The 20,247-nt window shown below is 39.8% G+C and overlaps 1 protein-coding gene and 1 long non-coding RNA gene across 11 annotated transcripts in view; one reads left to right on the forward strand and one right to left on the reverse strand.

Moving 5' to 3' along the window:
- Positions 1-1,869: 1,869 nt before the first annotated feature.
- Positions 1,870-19,829, reverse strand: TMEM170A (transmembrane protein 170A). Of its 10 annotated transcripts, XR_013163709.1 has the most exons (5): positions 19,505-19,828; positions 8,865-9,035; positions 6,505-6,765; positions 4,703-4,735; positions 1,870-4,189 (listed from the first exon to the last, which is right to left on the reverse strand). XR_013163709.1 is itself a non-coding variant. In XM_077133074.1 (4 exons), exons 3-4 carry the CDS (start codon positions 9,031-9,033, stop codon positions 6,635-6,637), a joined length of 300 nt encoding a protein of 99 aa, XP_076989189.1. In that variant the 5' UTR covers positions 9,034-9,035; positions 18,430-18,627; positions 19,150-19,263; the 3' UTR covers positions 2,117-6,634. The 10 variants fall into 10 exon arrangements, 6 of the variants coding, with proteins under 6 accessions (XP_076989191.1, XP_076989190.1, XP_076989189.1 ...); XR_013163710.1 differs by lacking the exon at positions 4,703-4,735; XR_013163708.1 differs by having other exon boundaries at positions 1,871-4,735.
- The window catches only part of LOC143659770 (uncharacterized), a 55,609-nt gene continuing 54,857 nt past the window's right edge, over positions 19,496-20,247 (forward strand). Inside the window, exon 1 of the long non-coding RNA XR_013163712.1 lies at positions 19,496-19,972. This is a non-coding gene — a long non-coding RNA (uncharacterized LOC143659770). The remainder of the gene's footprint in view (positions 19,973-20,247) is intronic.

Here is a 20,247-nt window from a genome sequence, read left to right on the forward strand (position 1 = left end):
CTGTGTATATATTCCTGATCATTCACATACTATTTCACAAGCTTCAAATCATATGCAAGAGGACATTCACAGGATTGATCAATTATCTACTGACCCCCTTCCCACTTGGTTTAATTCTTACACAGCCTTGACAGCATTTCTTTACAGGATTATCTGCCCTATGTATTGGATTATTACTATGTTGTTGTCTTTTATATTGTGGTGGTGGTATATGGATGCAATATGGTCAATGCAGCCTGTTGCAGAGGGGTGGATTTTGGCAGCCCAAGGCCTAGGCCCCCTCCTAAACAGCCCATGATAAACTTGCTTTAGCTAAGGACAAAGGTCAAGAAAGTAAATAGTTTCCCAAGGGAAAGAATGCAGCAACAGATGTAAAAACGGCATTGATTTTATCTTAGTCTTAAACACTTATCTTAGTAAAACATCAGGTTTTTAGGCCCCTTGAATGATTATACTAGAGACCCAATGTCCTCATGCTATATGGAATGTCTGTGTTTTAAAACCACATTTTACTTCACCCTGCACTCTATTGCTCATGGAGTGCTAAACCTCTGAAACGGCTGCCACCAGAGAATCTCTTCTGTTCGTAAGTTCCAATAAATCTATGTCTGCTTCTGTGTCTGGGGGGGGGGGGGGGCGGGGGGGGGGGAGTTCTTCTCACAGCAGCACCTACCTGTGCTCTGCACGAACTTTTTTTGGGACCAAACAAAAAGTTTGGGGCAAATCTTCATGACCTTGGATTTGGCAATGGATCCTTACATGTGACATCAAAAGCACAAGGAAAAAAATTAAAACTAGATAAATTGAACTTCATCAAAATTAAAAACTTTTGTGCATCAAGGACACTATTAGAGACTTGAAATACAACCCACAGAATGGGAGAAATATTTGCAAATCACATATCTGATAGGAGTCTATATGCAGAATATATAAAGAACTCTTACAATTCAACTGCAAAAAGACAGCCAAATTAGAAAATGGGCAAAGGGCTTGAATAGACATTTCTCCAAAGAATATAGACAAATGGCCAACAAGCACACAAAAAGATGTTCAACATCATTAGTCACTAGAAAAATCTAAATTTAAACTACAGTGAGATGCAACTTTCATACCCACTAGGATGGCCATAACCATTATTTTAAAAAAGGAAAATAAGTGTTGGCAAGGATGTAGAGAAATCGGAACCTTAGTACATTGCCAGTGGGAATGTAAAATGGCACATCTGCTATGAAAACAGTTTAGCAATTACTCAATAGGTTAAACATAGAATTACCATATGACCCTGTATACCACTCCTATGTTCCCAAAAGAGTTGAAAACAGGCATTCAAAAAAAAAAAAAGAGCAAAACCTCTAAGGACAAAAGTCCTTACCAACCAGTGACAGCTGGTTACCTAAGGGTAATTTCATGGAGGTAATGATTTACAAATCAAAGGCGATTTTGACCAAGTGAAAATCCAAAAGTTGACACAAGAACAGAACAACTAGAAATAGTACTACCAATGAATATGTGTAGGTATTTATTTGGTTAATGAACTAATAAAATTGGGGACCATAAAGTGATCATCATTCAGAGGGTACATAGGGGGCCCCTAGGTAGATTTCTGAGAAAATATTTAAAATTTTAAGGAGACCAGATGACTTGTCTCTTCACTGACCTAACCAATTACATGACCCTTTCAGTCTCAGCAAACCTGCTTATAGAATACAGTTATTTATATTTGTCATGTCCATCACTGAGAGAAATTGGGAGAACCAGCTGGCAACCAACTCTGAAAATTTTAAAAATGTGTAAAACATCTGCATAAAGAAGGCAGTTTGGGAACATTCATTATTTACTACAGGCCAGTATAATACAGAGATCAATGGTGTGATTTTCTGGGCCTGTTTTGCCTAGGTTCACATGCCAAATATAACCTTCCCACCGAGTAAAGTTTAGCAATTTTTAAGTCTCCCTAAATCTCCTCTTCTTAGCTTTTAACTTGATTCACTCTGAGAATTAAAAGGGTTTAATATATAAATGAGTTCCAGACTATATATATAATGTGTGAAATATTTTCATAATGTCTGTTATTTACTAACTATGAAACTTAAGAATTAGGTATCATTCTTCTTTTATAAGAGTTGGGACCTGAGATTTAGTGAAGTCATTTATCTAGCCAAAGTACAGACAGAGGGATACTGAACTAGTTGGGCTTTGATCTCATACCTTTCTGTCTCTATCTTTCATTTATCTACAGCTCTGCCAGTTATAGTTTCTCAATTTCACTTAATAGTTACAAGATCTATATAATATTAGCCAAACTACATCAGTGAGAATTGGTGAAAGAATTAGATCAATTATGAACATAAGCTTGAAATTTTAATATACTGTTACAAGCATCCAGTAAATAAAGTTGGCAAACATTAGCAAGGTGGCAAAACAGTTGGCAAATATTAACAAGACAGCTAAAACCTGTAACAGGAGAGCAACTAAACTTTGAGACATTTTACATATTTAAATTGAGAGAGAGAATAGAGAGGGAGGAAAACAGAGGGTGAGAGGGAAACGGTTGCAAATAGAAAATATACAGTCTGATTTGTAAATGTTCTCATTTTTCTTGAAAAGCATTATTTGCTGCTTTGCATCAAATGATATTTCATAATTTCTGTGAAAGTATATATCTTCCTTTCTATCATCTACCAATTATCAATCATCTCTCCATTCCACTTACCTTCAAGATTACTGCGTTGCTTGATGTTGTCAGTGTACCTGCCTAATTTTGTCTGCTTAATCTATTTAATCTAACAGAATTTTATAGCTATGTTTTAAAGTCTCCAGTATTATTGGTTTATTTATTTCTGCAGTTCTGTCACTTGTGTGCAGTGAAATCTTAAGTAAAGAGTACTGGGAAGTTTTCACACCACAATTAAGAAAATGTAGTCTCAATAAAATGTTATAGTTTAAAAAAAGTTTTTGTTTTTGTTTTTTTTTAATTTAAAAGAGAAAGAGAAGGATGGGCAATCTCTCTCCTTCTGACAGACATTGTGTGACTGCCTGTAATGTCTGGAACTGCAGCAGTAATCTTATGACCATGAAGTAAGTCAGCATGAAGACAATCCAATTTGTTGAAAATGACAGAGCAGAAAGGGAGAAAAATTCCAGACATTTCTAAGGTACTAAATTAACTAACATTGGAGCCTCTCTTCATCTGGACACAACATAAAAATAATAACTTTGTCACATACTTAAGAAAAATTGCACCATCTCAGTATTAAATCATACAAAACTTTCTTGATAGCTGTATATGGCCCACAAAGTGGGATTAATAACAATCAAATTCACATTTAACTACTTTTTGATCACATCTTTGAATGATGATACTTTTATCATAAATTAGTAAGAAGTTGAACATAAAAGAGAGACATTTTAAACATGCACATTCAGAACTAAATTATTAAAAAAAACCAAAAAACTGAAATTTAACAGCTTTACCACAAAAGATTAAACTCGTTGACATCTGAAAAAGAAATACAATTCCAGCTCACAGAATTGGAAATAATTCTTTATTAATAAACATTTATACCAGAATTAGAAATATCAGTAGAAAAATAAAATTTAAATAATTTTCTATTGTACAAAGATTTGATCATTTTGACTGTAGCAGTTAGTTAAATAATCTAATACAAAAAGTTAAGCTGATTTTAGTCACAATCAGCCTTATGGAGTGCACACACAAGAAATGGTGTACACAAAACCTTTATATGTGGATAGCTAATGGCACAAGAGCTTCACATTTCAGGAAATTTTTCCTTAGGGAAGGTTGGTATGCACTGCAGTGTAATAACTTAATTCAGATCAGAGCAGTCAGAAAGGACATTGAAATCAAAAGCCAATATATAATTAAAAAACTTAAAAGACAAGGAAGGATTTAAAGATAATTATAGGCATGGACTTTTTGTCACTGGTTTAAATATTTCTACTACCAAAAAATAAGTTAATAGCAGATAGTGAAAGGCAGGTTGGAGAAAGAGAGAGACATCTTTCTTTTGGAATAATCATTTATGCTTTTGTATATGGACTTTAAGTTTTCAAGAAATGCTTTCAACTCTAAATGCTCATATTAAAAAATCATGAAGAATGGTGCGATGGTGGCTCAGTGGCAGAATTCTTGCCTGCCATGCCGGAGACCCGGGTTCACTTCTGGTGCCTACCCATGTAAAAAAAAAAAAAAAAAAAATCATGAAACCAGCTTTTTTGGCTGGGGGCTAGTTTCTTCCTCCTGCATTAAAAAAATAAAGTGGGAGCAAAGCTGAGCAGGGAGGGTAGATTGCATATGTCTCTAAGAAAGTCAGTTGGTCAAAGTTCTCAAAAATTATCTGTGATAAAAAAGAAAATGTTCAACACAAATATCAATATTCTACCCTCTGAACAATCAACCCCAAATAATTGCATATTTGAGACTGGAAATATAAAAAATAATAAAAATGAGGAGGAACAGACATTCTTTATCATTCAAATAGTTTCTCCCTGAAAATATATTTAAAGCTACATAGTTCAATCTATATAAATACTATAAACATTTATTCACAGGGTAAAAGGCTTCATATACTGTGATGGATGAAACATTTAGTAATTTGAAGATACATTTTATATTTGAAGGTTTTAAAAAAAGTAGATAATCAAATATGTGAAACAGGAAAGAAGATGGAAACAAAGTTACCTTTCAAAATGCTTTAATTTCTGTGTCTTGACTCTAAAAGAAAAATAACCAAATATTTTAGTCATGGATCAATAGTATTTTGGGAGAGGGGTCCACCAACTACAGGTCTAAGTTTAAATAGTTGGTGAAGCTATATTCAAAAGCATGTTTTAGGCAAGAACTCTAACAGGAGGCATTCTTTAGTAGAGATGCCCAGAATCCTCTCCCATAATAATGGCTAAATTTCCCCAAATTTCTTAAACTGAAGGGGGTACTTTTACAAATGACAGTTCCTGAACTGAAAAATGGAGTCTTTAAACATTTGCTCTGAACAAAGATTTGAACTTTGGAGAGTAATCTTGCTAGAGAATTTGTCAGGACGTTTGCCTACAATCCAACGCTACTTATTCTCTATCTAACCTAAGAATATGTACATCGCTATAATTTCGATAAATGGTCTAATGGCCATTTTAATGGTCAAAAGAAAAGTAATGTGATCCTTGTGTAATTTTTTCCTATAACTTTTCATGGTAAGTTGATCCTCCATGCTATTTTTAATCAGAAGCCAGAGTGTGCATACATACGGCTTCATATGGATCAGAATAGACAAGTTCATGGGCACCTGTTCTCCAGCAATGAAAGCTTGCCTTTAAAAACATTGGATTTAGGGCGGGCCACGGTGGCTCAGCAGATAAGAGTGCTTGCCTGCCATGCCCAAGGACCCGGGTTCGATTCCCGGTGTCTGCCCATGTAAAAAAACAAACAAACAAAAAAAAAAAACATTGGATTTAATTACCAAAAACTACTCTGAAAACACAGAAACAATAACAACAACATTGATTGTATTCCATACAAAACAATTTACGTAATAAAAAAACAATCCTTTCCCTTTTGGAGGTCACAGTTTTCAGGCCTTTTAATGAAAAAGAAGGCTAAGCAATAGAAGAAAAATTCAAAAAGCTAACATCAGGTTTAAAAACTCTGACATTTAATCGTTTTGAGGGATATAAATTCTCTTGAAGGAAAATGTAAAGGGAAGACTGGGGCATATTTGAAAATTAAACTTTAGGCACTTTCTGGGCGTTGACAGCCAATACTGCAAAAGTGAGAAGAGATGCCAGTAGGTAACCACATTAAGACTGAGAAATCACTAACCACTAACTCTAGTTTAAGCTGCATGTCTTCAACTTCCAAAGAGGCAATAAACCAAAGTCACTAACTATAAGAGAATGTTTAAAGTATCTTCTTATCTGTGCCTCAAATGTCCAAAGAGCAGCTTAACTAATCTGGCTTAAAGTTATCAACTCAAGCCAAACAAGTATGTTTCCAATTAAACTAAATAAAGTTAATACAATGAAAGTGATAGGAAAAATTGATACACTTCAGATATTTTTTCCTGCTATAATATTTCATCAAATTTGTTCTCAATGCTACACTTAACCACAATCCAACTGGCACTTAGTGTCTTGAAAATGTAGCTAAAGAAGAGTTAACCTGTATCTTAACTGAGACTAAATCAACTAAGATTTTACTACAGTATGCCATACTCAAAATCATACCAATGTTTTCCATAGTTTCTTTGAAATATGCACCGCTGCATTTTCTCACAGAATATGACAAAAATACAGAGCAAGGGACAACAACTTAGCAGCTCTGTTGGCCTGGCTCAGGTGCACCTGGAAAGCCTCTCAAGTTAAATATCTATATTAAGGAAAGCCAAGAAACTTGTATTGTTTGGATTGAGGACAATAAGAGTCCAAAAAGATCTTCGATTTCTGGAACTTTAAACTGAAGAAAGAGCTGAGATGTCGTCCTTCAAGTACCTGTTCACTCATGTTGCTTCCATATGAAGAACTAGGAAAACACTACATTCCAAAAAGTCTTCTTTTTGAGGATTCAATATCTTAGGTTCACTTATTAAATCTTCTCAATATCACAGTATAAGGCTATATGCTACAGAGTAGCTAAAATCCGTAAAAAGGAAACTAGCACTACGCAAAATGTCTGTCCAGTGCCCAAGGTGAGGGCTTCGAATGGAATCATTTCCTTTCCTGCTGCTCGATAAACTCCGGCAATTGCTGCACCTATTTAAAAATTCAGGGATGTTAAAAAAAAAAAATCTTGGTTACCATAACAGGAAAATACAACACTTAAAATTCTATGGTAAGCATAATAGTCCAGATTTTTACATTAGTATTTAAATATTATAGAAATATTTTGCTTTCAATGTTCTTTCTGCTCACTCTTCTAGGTTTTAAATATTCCTTATATGGTTTGCAAATCACTAATACATGCTTTTAGGTGTTTAAAATTGACTCTTTTAAACCAAGAGTCTCCTAGATATATTGAATAAAATGCTCTACAAGTAATAAACTAAATCAAGAAGATAGCAATTCCCACTTGATTATGGCCTACTTATGAACTCAAAAACATCCCTTTATTCCCCATGCTAATTAGCCCAGTGCCTAGCATTTAATAAGTACTTAGTAAACTTTTGGCAATAAATAACAAAGAATCTTCTGCATGAGATTGAACAAAAACTGTTTTAGGAGAAGCCAAACGGCATTGCAGCTCCATCATCAACTAAACTCAGAGTTCCCTTCAAAAAACACATGGAGGGGGAGTCGAGGAATGGGAGGCAGAAGAGACACTTTAAGGAAGGGTCTCAACACCTATAAAGTTGCTATGAATTCTAAGGATATTAGGGAGATATACTCAGGGATTCCTTTCTGTGTCTATTATAGTTTTATTATAGTCATCACTATAATTTCCTAGAAATTGTGAAAACAAAACAGACAAAAATATGTCTATTAATACCCATGTGAATCACTACAGGGCCTCAGTATTGCATCAAGAGAGTCAAGACTTATCAGTACCAAATAAGAGAGTCATGGTTCCCAGATGAGGCTCCCCACTAAAAGTGCTCCAAACAAAATTCTCCTTGGCTACAGTGAGTTCATTCATTCAGGTATTTATATATAGAAAAGAAAAGGTGTGACCCCCTATTCCTATAGTACTCAGAATCCAGTTGTGGACACAAGACAGAAGGCATAAGCATGAAACAGGATTTTAAATAATACAAAAGAATACACAGTGTCTCAATCAAATCTCTATACATTTTATAAAAGTGTCATGAAGGTATAATGGACATATTTTAACTAGAAGAAAGAACAATGTTAATACCAGGTTTGGTTGCCTTGAACACTGTGACTTTAAAATGCCCCCCTCCAGTGGTAAAGAATGCATTCTGTTTTACTAATATCTGAGAGGCATGCATGCTTCATTGGGCCCCTGTGAACTCCCCTAAAAATGGGATGAGGAGAAGGAAACATAAAGTTGAACTGTGCCCGCCCTAAAGTGAGATTTGGATGATGATGATGAAGGAAAGAAAGAAAAAAGAATACCAGAGGGGGCACAAAATGGGAAGGGAATAGACTCTACTCAATAGAGCCTCAAAGGTTGAAGTGAGGGCAGCATTTATTGCAAAATTACTGTATTACATATTACCCTAAGTACTCTGTATACACATTACCTTACTTAATTATCACAGCAAGGTATGAGGTAGGTATTAGTATTCTGATTTTACAGATGAGAAACTGAGACAGGTCGTAGGGGCCAGCAACCCAGTGAGGAGACTAGGGCAGAGAGTCTTTACAGAACAGCAGTGGATAATATACTTAAAACCACCATATAAGGCCAGTTACAGAAACTCCCTAATGCAGACAGAAGAAAAACGGCCCCCTCCCGTTGTTATCCATTATGGCTGATGAGACAGGAACAGGAGTTTCCACAAAGACAAATATTTTCTTTGGCCAGTGACCTTTCACGAGAGGAGAGTTTGTCACAAGGCTGAACAGGACTTCTCTGAAGCTGAGGAGGTAGAATATGACTCAGGAAGTCAAAGAGGTTAGCCAAACAAAGGAGGTGCCGTGTGTGTGTGTGTGTGTGTGTGTGTGTGTGTGTGTGTGTGTGTGTGTGTGTGTGTGTGTGTGTGTGTGTGTGTGTGTGTGTGTGTGTGTGTGTGTGTGTGTGTGTGTGAAAAACAGGTTAGCCAAACAAAGGACCCGCGATTCAAAGGCACTCTTTCTTCTTTGTCCCACTCAAACCTGTTTGTAAAATGGGCCCTGAAATTAACTGACTGGTCATATTAAACGTTTGACTGGTATTTTAATGTCTAACATACTTGTCAAGATTCCAGCAGTAATTGGTCCCACGATGCCCATCAACAGGATGCTTACAGACATGAACCTACCATATTTGTGATGTCTGAGGGTGAAGAGGGCCAGTAATCCAGCAGGGACATGAAAGAAGATAGAGGACACCAGTGCCCACAGGAACACACCATACCACATCTCTATGAGGGAAAACAAATAAAGGTCAGAAGGCACAGATTTGCCCAGCTCAACCATTACAAGGGGTGGGCAGTGTAGTCAGGTAGTTCATTTTCAAAACCAGTTAGTTGCATGTAGGTTTATCATGCAACCATCCAAGCATTGACAGCTTTACAGCAGGGGTCAACGTGCCATGGCCAGCAGGCTGCCGTCTATTTTTGTGCATAAAGTTTTATTGGAACACAGCCCACAACCATTTATTTATGCACTGCTGAGCTACAACCGCACTGCTGAATAGTTTTAACAGATACCACATTGCCTGCAAGGCCTTACCTATTTACTAACTGGGCTTCACAGAAAAAGTTGACCAACCTGAAAAGCTACCTCTACTTCCAAAACGGAAAGAGGGTTTGCCTCGATTTGAAAACTGACCCAAGATAATTTCTGCCCCATAAAAAGCACCGGCTGAGGTGCTTCACTACACCATCCATGCATGTGGAGCTTTGCTGACTTCTTGATTATTTGGTCTTTTAAAATGGAAAAGTTATACAACTGCATTCATTCCACAAGCATTTTAAAGGAATGCAATAAATATCAAGAATACCTTCTATGAGAATATCAAGACATGAAGAAAAGGCCAGAAAATATGCATATTTGGCTAAAAGGCAAATGGCAAGTAAGTGACAGAGCAGACAGGGAAATCCTGTTCCTAGGAGAACCTGCAATCATTCTGAAGATGACCATCTCTCAGTCAATGCTAAAATATCCCATCATCAACTATGCATAAAAAAACATGCCCGAGGCACCTAGAAAACCCAAAAGAGAAGCAGATGCAGTCCTGACCTCAAGGGACTTTGCAATTTGGTAAATGGCAGACAAATTCATTTTCCCCAATGAATCCAGCAAGGGTTTACACTCCTCAAGATAGCTAGCTCTCCAGGTACCCATTATGGATAGAATGGAGATGGCATATTAGATAAAACCTGTTTTCCATCTTTGGCTAGAGGCAGTTAAGTAACAGGCAATTTTAGAGGTCTGTAATAAGATAAACTCATGGTTTTTCAACAGTGGCACTGGGATCTGAGGCTGAACAATCCTTTGTTGCGGGGGCTGGGCCTGTGCATTGTAGGATGTGGAGCGGCAGCCCTGGCCTCTGCCCAGTAGACAGAAGCCAGTGGAACCTTCCTCCTCAGTTGGGACACCCAAAAACGTCTCCACACATTGCCACATGTCCCCTGGAAGGCACAATCACCCTGATTAAAGACCAGGCGCGGGACTGAAGCAGAAGGTTTTACAAAAGTGTAATGGCAGTTGAAATTAGAAAGATAGGGGGATCATATAATGAACTTTGAAAGCCAGACTGACATTTAATGTGAAAGCCCAGGAACACTATTAAAGTTTGTGTTTTTGTTTTTTTAATCAGAGAAGCTAAAGGTTTACAGAAAATAGAGTTCCCTTATAAGCTCCCTTTCACACAGTTTTCCCTATTAACACTTTACATGAGTATGGTACCTTTATCAATTAATGAAATATTATTATATTTATACTACTAACTATAGTCTATAGTTTATATTAGGGGCCACTGTGTTACAGGCCTATGTTGTTATTGTTTAAAAATTTCTATCTAGTAATATATATATATATATATATATATATATATAATCTAAAATAGCCCCCTTCATCCACATTCAAATACAAAATTCATTAGTATTAATTACATTCACAATATTATGCTACCATCACCATCATCACCATTAAAGTTTTTGAGCATTAAAGGGTTGTCAGGACTTACTTCACAGGCTCCAGCCTATATTGCCAATAGGAATACAAATTAGAAAACCATTTGGAGGGTAATTTGGAAGTGCGTATCAAAAACAGTCAAATGTCACCGCTACTATCATAACTTGCCAAACCCCAGCCAAAACCATTTCTGCCAACCCTAAAGAACACCTAAGGCATTATATAAGATTCTACAAAGGTTGTATGCACTAGGGTAAATTTCCAGAAACCTACAACCTCCAGATGGGTCCCTGGACCAGATAAGTCCTGAAATGCAGAGGGCCCAGCCTCTCCAGAACATCAACTAGTTCCATCTCCCTACCCCATATTACTGACAGCCCCTTCCAACATGAAAAGTTAGAAAGGCCATAGCACAAATACTCCTAAAGAGTGGGTGAAAGATCAAAGGTGATGGTGCAGTTATAACAGAGAAGGTGGGGCTTAACAAATGAGTATGAGTGCTAAATCAGTATACTGATATTTTAGTCTCCAGTACCTTAAAACAGTTAGAAATAAAAATCTAAAATTGTAGAATTGTAACTCGTACCAAACTCTGAAATCTGTTCTACAACTAATTATTGCAATGTACTTTGAAATTCATTGTTTTATATATGTTATTTTTCACAAAAAAATAAGGAAGAGTATAAAATAAAGAAGTTAGGGTTTAACAAATGAATACGACTGCTGAATCAATATATTGATATTTCTGTTGGTCTCCAGTGTGTTGGAGCAGCTAGAAGAAAAAATGAAAAAGTATGGAACTGTAACCCATACCCAACCTTAAAATCTGTTCTATAACTTCTTGTTAAAATGTACTTGGAAATTTATTGTTTTTTTGTATGTTATTTTTCATAATAAAAAAAGTTAAAAACAAAAATGGTCAAATGTACATATCCTTGGCAGCAGTGGCTTTACTTCCAGGAATACACCCTATCAGGAACACACATATAACCAAGGACAGAGGTAACAAGAGATTTCCAGCAATATTTTCTGTAATAGCAAAAACTGGAAATCAACTGCATGTCTATCAACATAGGACTTAAGAAACACGTTTTGGTACATTCACCTAACGGAACATTGTATAATCACAAGTGAATATGATAGACTTACATATACGGAGGGGTAAGATGACCAAGCCACACTGTGAAGTGAAAAAGGCAAACTGCAGAATTATAAGTACAATAAGATCCTATTTTTGTAACTACAAAATAAACAACCAAAAGAAGCAAATGTGTATATGTAAATGCTTTTGTTCTCAGAAAAGCCTGGACATGCTTATTCATTTAATAAATATTTCTTACATGCATAGGTGCTGTTCTAAGTGCTTTATAAATATTAACTCACTGATACCTCAAAACAATGCTATGAGGTCATACTGTTACTCTCCCTGGCTCACTAATGAGGAAATGAAAGGTGAAGGAGGTTAGGAAAACCTGCACGAGCTCCCAAGGCGAGCGTGCAGGGCAGTCAGATTCAGCCCAGACCGGCTAACTCCACAACATAGGCTCTTGGCCTCTAGGTTGCCTCTTGATTGATATTATGCTATAAAAGTTATTTCTGGGAAGTAGGCTCAATTGCTGGGGTAAGAGGGGATGAAAAGTCACTCTTCTGGGTTTTTTTTGAGGGGGGAGGGGATATATGGTCCAGGAATCGAACCCAGGTCTCCCGCATGGAAGGCGAGCATTCTACCACTGAACCACACGTGCATCCCCACGCTTTTCACTTCGTTAAAAACAAAGCTTTTGATTTAAAAAGAATTGTTTCAGGAGGATTGATCTGATCAGGATGAACCATTAAGGAGACTTGTTAGGAGCATCAGCATGCCTGGGAAGAGTAGAGAGCAGGATGGGGCAGGGTCAGGGGCCTTCTCCTGAAGCATCATCTGTGTTGTGAACCTACTGCTATGTGCGTGTGTGTTTTTCCCAGCTCAGTTAAAAGAACAGTTTTATACAAATGTTTTTATTCCGTTTACATGGGCTTCTTATCCTGGTTAGAGGGTTTTGAGGAATAGTAGAAACTAGGGGAGGCACTGTCACTCATGAACACTCAAACTCTTTGAGTGTTTTTTAATCAGAAAAAGCTCCAGTTGGGGCAGGCAATGGTGGCTCAGTGGCAGAATTCTTGCCTGCCATGCTGGAGACCCAGGTTTGATTCGTGGTGCCTGCCCATGCAAAAAAAGAAAAAAAAAAAAAAGGCCCCAATTAACACCATGTTCTGAATATACCTAAATTAATGTGGCTGAGTCTTGTTTGGGATGAACGGGCCTTAATAAAAGGATCAGGGGTACCCCTACCTAAGGCGCAATGTTTAAAAACTAACAAATGTCTGAAGGTGTTTTGATAACTTTTGATTCTGGTAAAAAAAAAAATATATCAGAAACTACAAAAGGTTTCAAACCATTTGTGAGTTTTTTCCCTGCTGAATAAGATATATATTCTGAATAATTTTATAATACTGTTAAAACTGGTCTATTTTGTCTTATGGTATTTGGCAAATTCCGTGACAGCAGGTATAATAATACAATATGGAGTATAAAGTGATTAAATGGCAATGTCTCAAGCTTAAAAAATTAAATCTACAGATATATACATAAAAACTAACATATAGGTGTGTGTACATACACACACACACACACACACAAACCAACTACTGCCTTTCCCTAACAAAGAAAAAAAGTCACCACCTTTATTTCCAGTCAATACTGCCTAGCAGAAATTTAGGATAGAATCCACAATCCCAATTCAGGTAGAGCCCCTACCTCTTCTGGAGCTGCTGTGCCTTTCCATCCGGTCAGGAGCAATTCTTACTTTGCACTGTCCAGGAAACTTATCCTCTCTTCTTGGCACAGCTCCTCCCCAATAAATGTATACTCACCCAAGCTCTGAGGATCCCCTAGCCCAACAGCCCCTTATATACCACCCACCACCACCAGTTCTTCCCCATGTAGCACTGTGTATTTTTCTTCCCAAGCAGAAATACCAATTTCCACCCTGCAGTCCTCAGTGGCTACTCCCCAAATCATTCTGGGACTCTGACCACCATAACACCCAGTCTGCAGAGGGTTCTATAAGGATGCCAGTAATGCCACTGCTCCAGGGATGCAGGCCCACCTCCAGAAGTTGCTATCCAGGTTGCTTTCTGCCACTACTGACCTGGGGTCAACCCTGGGGCCTGCTGTCACAAAGTCATCGTAATAGTGACCGTGGGAGGCAAGACCTACAGCTAATGGAGATGCCCTAAGTTCATAACTTCCACAAAAAATGGGGTCCACTCAGGTGTGCTACCCCAACACTGATCTACTCCCAATTCCCCTAGCCTGGTACCTGTCCAATGATAGCTGTGCCTACTAGGCTATCAACCCACAACACAATTTTCCTAAAAGCTTAGAGGCCTATTTACAAACAGGATCTGGAAGAACAGGCCAGCTGTTCTGAGTTTCTGAGAAGGAGTGCACATTGTACCCTCCTACAACCCTCAGCTACATTCACTAGCTACTTCAGTGCCTACATATTTTATATAGTATTCCTTAAATCACTTCAACTAGAAAAAAAAAAGGCTTTATTAGATGAGTAAATTATAAAAACTCTTCAGATTGATGGAATTATTACAGAACTCTCATGGCAAAGCCAAATCCCAATTTATAAAACACTTTTTAAAAACTAAGTGATTTCCCTTTAATCTACTGCAACTTGATTTGAATTTTGCCATTTATTTAATAGCTAATTATCGATCATCCTATAGTACTTTTCATTTCCCTGGCTCAACACACTATCAAAAATCAAAAATCTTTGTCTACAATATTTTCTTGTTCACTGCTTGAAACCAAGTGCATTATCTTCAGCTTTGTTTACTTTGGCACATCACTTCCCTATGTAGAAGTATCCACTGTACATTAATCTTTAATAAAAGAGTATAAAAGGGAAACTAGATTAAGTGCTGCAGTGGGCAGAATAATGCTCATCCCCCCCACCCCACACAAGATGTCTATATACCCTAATCTGTAACTATGTTATCTGACATGACAAAAAGGACTTTGCAGGTGTGATTAAGGATTTTTAGGTGTGAGAGTGGCCTGGATTATCCAGGTGGGCCCAATGTAATCCCAGGGTCCTTAGGGGGGTGGGGGGGTTGGGCAAGTGAGTCAGAGTCAGAGAGAGATTGGAAAACGCTAAGTTGCTGGCTTTGCAGATGGAAGAAAGGACAAGGAGCCAAGGAAAGGAGGTGGCTCTAGAAGGTGGAAATGGCGAGGAAACAAATCCTTCCCTCAAGTCTCCAAAAGAACTTAGCCTTACCCATTTCTTGGTTTTAGCCTATTAAGACCCACTTCTGATCTCTAGAACTTGAAGATGGCAAATCAGTGTGGTTTTAATATACTAAGTTTGTGATAATTTGTTAGCAGCAATAAGAAAACTAGTACAAGCACTGAAAGTTCATTCATTCATTCATCAATCAAATATTTATTGAGTATATTCCATATGCCAGGTACATCTGTTCAAAAAAAAAAGGACCTTGCCTTCAAGGAGATTATAACTTCAGGAAAATACTTTTCAGACAGACATTTCAATTTATGAGAAAAGCCACTTAGAATCCTTTAGGTGAATTCTGTATTAACAAAAAGTTTGTAATGGCCAGCTCCCCGGCCCTCTAACTTTCACAGGTGGGTCACCTAATTCCCAAGCAAGGCTGCAAGACCAACCTGACCCCAATCAACAGGAATGGAAGGAGCCTAAGCCAAGCAGGTAGGATGAGCCTCAGCGCTCAGCCATTCTTTCAGCTGGCTCCACTTTTAACCTTATGCTCTAGGAAAGCATCTGTTTGAACATGGCCAGTTCTCTGAGACTGGGGTTCTAACTACACATCAGTCCTCCAGGGGACTAGAGTCCCAGCTGGCCCTGCAACTCGATGCTGGACTGCCCTGATGCTAGTGGCCCACCGGCCTGAACCTTGTCACACTGTCCTCTGTAAGACTCCTCTCTTACCAAACTCCACCCGTCTGCCAGTAGGTTCATCTGTTCCCTCTCTCCGCCCTGAAAATGACGACCTGCTCATTGGGACAAGCACCTGGAGGCTGCTACCTTTCTGCCGACACTACTGCCAGAATGCCCTCTCAGCCTTTCCAAGTGGGCCCCTCTGGTCTGCCTCACCCCAGTAGTTTCCTGTCCTGGCCTGGGCAGATCTTCTCGGTCCTGATTTGGCCTCCCATCTATTTTCCTCACAAAGCCAGAGCAAGCCTTTTAAAAAGGTAAGCGAGTGCTAATGGATATGCGGTTTCCTCCTGGAGTGATGAAAATATTCTAAAATTGATTGCATTGACAGCTGCACAACTCTGTGAAAATATTAAAAACCAGTGAATTGGACACTTAAAAAAAAAAAAGTCAGACCACCTCTCCTCTGCTCAAAACCTTCCCATAAGGCTCTCTAGGCTCTGATCTTATTGATCTGACCTCCTCCTTGCCCTTTTGCCCAGTTTCCATCCAGCCACACTAGCTTCGTTGCTGTTTCTCAAGCAAGCTCCTGCCCAAGGCCTCTAAACATGCTGCTTCTTCACCTGCAGTGGTATCATTCCTCACTTCCTTCAGATTTCTGCTTCAATTCCATCATCATAAAAGGGATGCCTGAGCACCTTACGGAAAATAGCATTCCACTCCTGACACACACACCCTACCACCCACTATCCTCTTACCCTGCCTTACATGCAGCACCAGCTGTTCCATTCCATGCTTTTCTAGTTTACATGTTTATTTCGTTTCTGTCCCCATTAGTACGAAAGCTCCAGGCAGAAAGGGGCTTTGTTTTGTTCACTACAGCAAACAAAACACTTTAGTGTCTAGAACACAACCACCACACAGGAGACACTGAGTCAATATTTGTTGAGTGAATGAATAAAATGACTGGTCCAACTGGGATCTGTTCCTTTACATTGTTTTTATTAAAATTCTTGTCTTCAAAAAATGAATGTCCTTCCTGATAGAAAAGAGAAAAAAAAAAAAAAACCTTTCCTGGTATTCAGGTTTGTTAAAAAATGACCACAACAACAAAAGAGATTTTTTCATAACTTGGAAGGAGGGTTAGGCAGAAATCAAAATGGCTAAATTGCAGGGGCAGATTAAAAAAAAAAAATCAATTCAAAGCTTCCTGGTAGTGATAAGCCACAGAATACTTCGGAGCAAGATTTTTCCATACTGAGCTAGCACTAAGTACAAGTAACCTTTTCTGTAGGGCCAAAATAGGAATTATGCCAGATTCAGGATAATGAATGGAATTCACTTTAAGTAGGCTTTGGTGCCTCAGGTACCTATCTGACTCATGACTTGAGCCAACAATGAGACCTGGCAGAGAGGTCAGGCATGATCAGCTAAGGTCACGGATTATGCCTCATCCCTGCTTATAGCCCCATCCCAGCCTGCACTTGAAACGTACTCTGCTAAATGAATGATCTTTCATGATTATATATATTTCCAAAGATGCACCCCTAAAACTCAAGTACATATTGCAGTTTAATGTTTTCAGGACCATTTCTGGAAGCAAAGCAATTTCTACTACTGCAGATCCTCTACTGTAAGGTAATGTTAAAATGCTCTTCCCAAACCCATTTATCTCAGTTTTGTCTTAAAGAAAGAAGAGAAGGCAACTAAAAGCTAGGCTAGATGAAACAGTTTCAAAGTATCACCCTGCAAATTACCTATTGATTACAAAAGGAAAAAATTACTCTTACAGTGGAGAGATTTGAGAGATAACCCCTTCACTAGATGATGAAACAGCCTTATCAATAAAGAACTGACATTAAACGCCTCCTGATGTGATGCACTGGGAAAAGGACAACATCACCTACAGAGTATTCTGACCAGGAGCATTTCATCTGAATCTAATCATGAAGAAACAATCAGGCAAACCTACCTTGTGGGACATGATACAAAACAATTGACCAGGACTCATCAAAAATGTCAATCTCCGCAAATCGAAACAAAGGTGAACTGTTCTAGGTTAAATGAGACTAGAGATATATGACAACTATGAAGGGTAATCCTTGATTAGATTTTGAAATTTTTTTTGAAAAAGGTATAAAAGACATTATTCAGACACTTAGAGAAATCTAAATAAGTCTGTAATTAGATAATATTATTCCATCAATGTCAAATGTCTTGGGTTAGATACGGTATTGTAATTATGAGAGAAAATGTCCTTGTTTGTGGAGTGCCATAACTGTCATAACTTCTGCAATTTACTTTCAATGGTCCTGCAAAAAGTAAAAATGTGGGTGCCTGTGTATATATACACATTATACTTAGAAAGAGAGAAAGCAAAAGTATCAAAACATTAATAGCAAAAATCTAAGGATACATCGGTATTACAGTATTCCTACAAACTTACATTAGGTTTAAAGGTTTTCAAAATGAAAAATGGGGGCGGGGGCGGGGATAAGGAAACACGCTAATCTGGTCCATTAGTGCCTACAGACTACGTGAACATTCCATTTCTACAATGTCTCCAGAATGCCATCTACTTTTGTCAAAACTGTCAAATGTGAGCCTAGCACCTATTGAAACTTGAGCTGTTAGATTTTCATTTTAGGCATTTATCAATTAACTTCTGCATCTGACCCAATATGGTTATTCCCACATCACCTATTTTACACACCTGTCCGGGAAAACTGCTAGGCAGGTAGTACACAGCAGTGCCGGTGTCGCCTCACGGCGCCTGGCAGTCGCTGCCCAGTGGATGAGAAATCACAGGGACCTTGTTTACGACTGCAGTCAGTAATCCAATCCTCCTTCCTGTTCACCGTCTCAAGGCCGAGTTCTTTCACTGCTTAAGTCAAGCTATCAGTCGACTTCCCTGGAGAGCCACAACATCATCCTTCAATCGCCACTTTTTCTCAGCCATTTTTAAAGGTCCAACGCAAATAACCTCGCCTCCCGTCCCCAGCCTGTAATAATCTTTCCAGGTGAAGGTGCATAATCTTGACTTTCTAAGCACTGAGCGTTTCCTGTTTTGTATTAGAATTTTGTAAAACTCTTATTATCAGGCCCAGCAGGTGCTCTAGGGGAAGTAAGAAGGGTTAAATAGCAGCTGTGTCAAAGATCTTCGACGTCTGAGTGGGAGACACAGGAATGAGTCTCAGAAAGTAATTCCTAGAAAGGGAAGTTGGTGGACTGGGAGGATGTGGACAGAGGTGCCAGCGATCAGCAGACACCGTCCCGGGCAGCACACTGGCGACAAAGGCAGTGCGCGCTCCGGTTGCCCCTAGGCCTGCCCCACACAACTCCGCGTCAGCGCCGCGAAAGCCTAGAGGCTGCCGCGGAGACCCCCAAGAGGAGCTCCCTCCTACCAGGCCGGCGGACCCCACGCGCCCCAAACCTGTGGGCACCAACGCCTCCCGGGCTTTGCGGGTTCAGGTTCGAGTCTAGGACGTCCGGAATCTCCACAGCGCAGGACCCACCTCCGGCATCCCGGTATTTACCCCGTCCACCTGCGGCCGCTCCCTCCGACCCCGCCCCCAGCGCGGGCTCCAGAAGTGGCCCGGCGCGGGAGGCCGGTCATGAAGTGACCCGGGATGGAGAAGCTCTCGGCCGAGGGAGCGGGAAGCTCCTTCCAGGAGGAAAAGGGTCCCCACCCGGCTGCTGAGCCCGGCGGAGAGGGCGACCCCACCCCGCACCAGACCCCCAGCCCGATGGCGAGCGCGCAGTGCGCAGGCGCGGGGCGGGGCCGGTACCTGGGAAGGAGCAGAGAGAAGTGGAGTTAGGGCACAGGGTCCCGTTGCCCACACGCGGCACCAGCTTCAGGCTGAGGATCTGCTGCAGGAGCCCGGCCGAGCCCCCGCTGCCGCCGCTCCGCTCAAGCTCCATCTCGCCGCCATTCACCGCGAAGACGTGAGAGGACAGCACCCGACGAGCTGCAGGGACTCGGACTCACTCAGGGCCCACTCTGCACTCCGCACCTTCGCCACCTCAGCGTCACCTTCGGCCGGGGCCCTCTGCTTCCTCTTAGCCCAACCGCGCTGCCAAGTGATGATTCCTTTCTCCAATCACAAGGCGCCGCAGATGGCGGGGGCGGGGCGAGAGTAGTCTCCGCCCCTGACGTTGCGTGCGGCTTAGCCACCCTGCCCCGAAGGGCTACACTCCCCCTGCTCGGGTGGGGTGTGCCTGGCTCTGCCATTCTCTGCAGCGCCACCCATCAGGGGGTAAGGGAACTGCATACGTCCTTCTGGACTAGAAATGTACACTGAAAACAGATCTGGTAAAGCTACGATTATAACATGTGTAAGGGTTGCTCCAGCTAGGACTGGACCCCAATATTTCTGAAACCGTAATGAAGAGAGGCAGGAAAGTTATCTATTTAAAGCTGACAGCAGAAAGATTCCATTTAAGGGTCAGCTCTGAGTGGGAGGCTATGTATATGTAGTCTCTCTACATAGTGACATCTAGTGTTAAAAAAAATAAAAATTTTAAAAGAGGT

Source organism: Tamandua tetradactyla, chromosome 16, assembly GCF_023851605.1.
Source record: "Tamandua tetradactyla isolate mTamTet1 chromosome 16, mTamTet1.pri, whole genome shotgun sequence".
Lineage (NCBI taxonomy): Eukaryota > Metazoa > Chordata > Mammalia > Pilosa > Myrmecophagidae > Tamandua > Tamandua tetradactyla.

Excerpts from the sequence above, each read along its gene's own strand:
- TMEM170A (XM_077133071.1), bottom strand. The coding sequence starts at position 19,637 with ATGGAGCTTGAGCGGAGCGGCGGCAGCGGGGGCTCGGCCGGGCTCCTG. Across the intron at positions 9,036-19,504 it reads TTCTCTCTGCTCCTTCCCAG|AGATGTGGTATGGTGTGTTC; the intron begins GTACCGGCCCCG and ends TTTCCCTCATAG. Across the intron at positions 6,766-8,864 it reads TACTGCTGGAATCTTGACAA|GTGCAGCAATTGCCGGAGTT; the intron begins GTATGTTAGACA and ends ATTTTTAAATAG.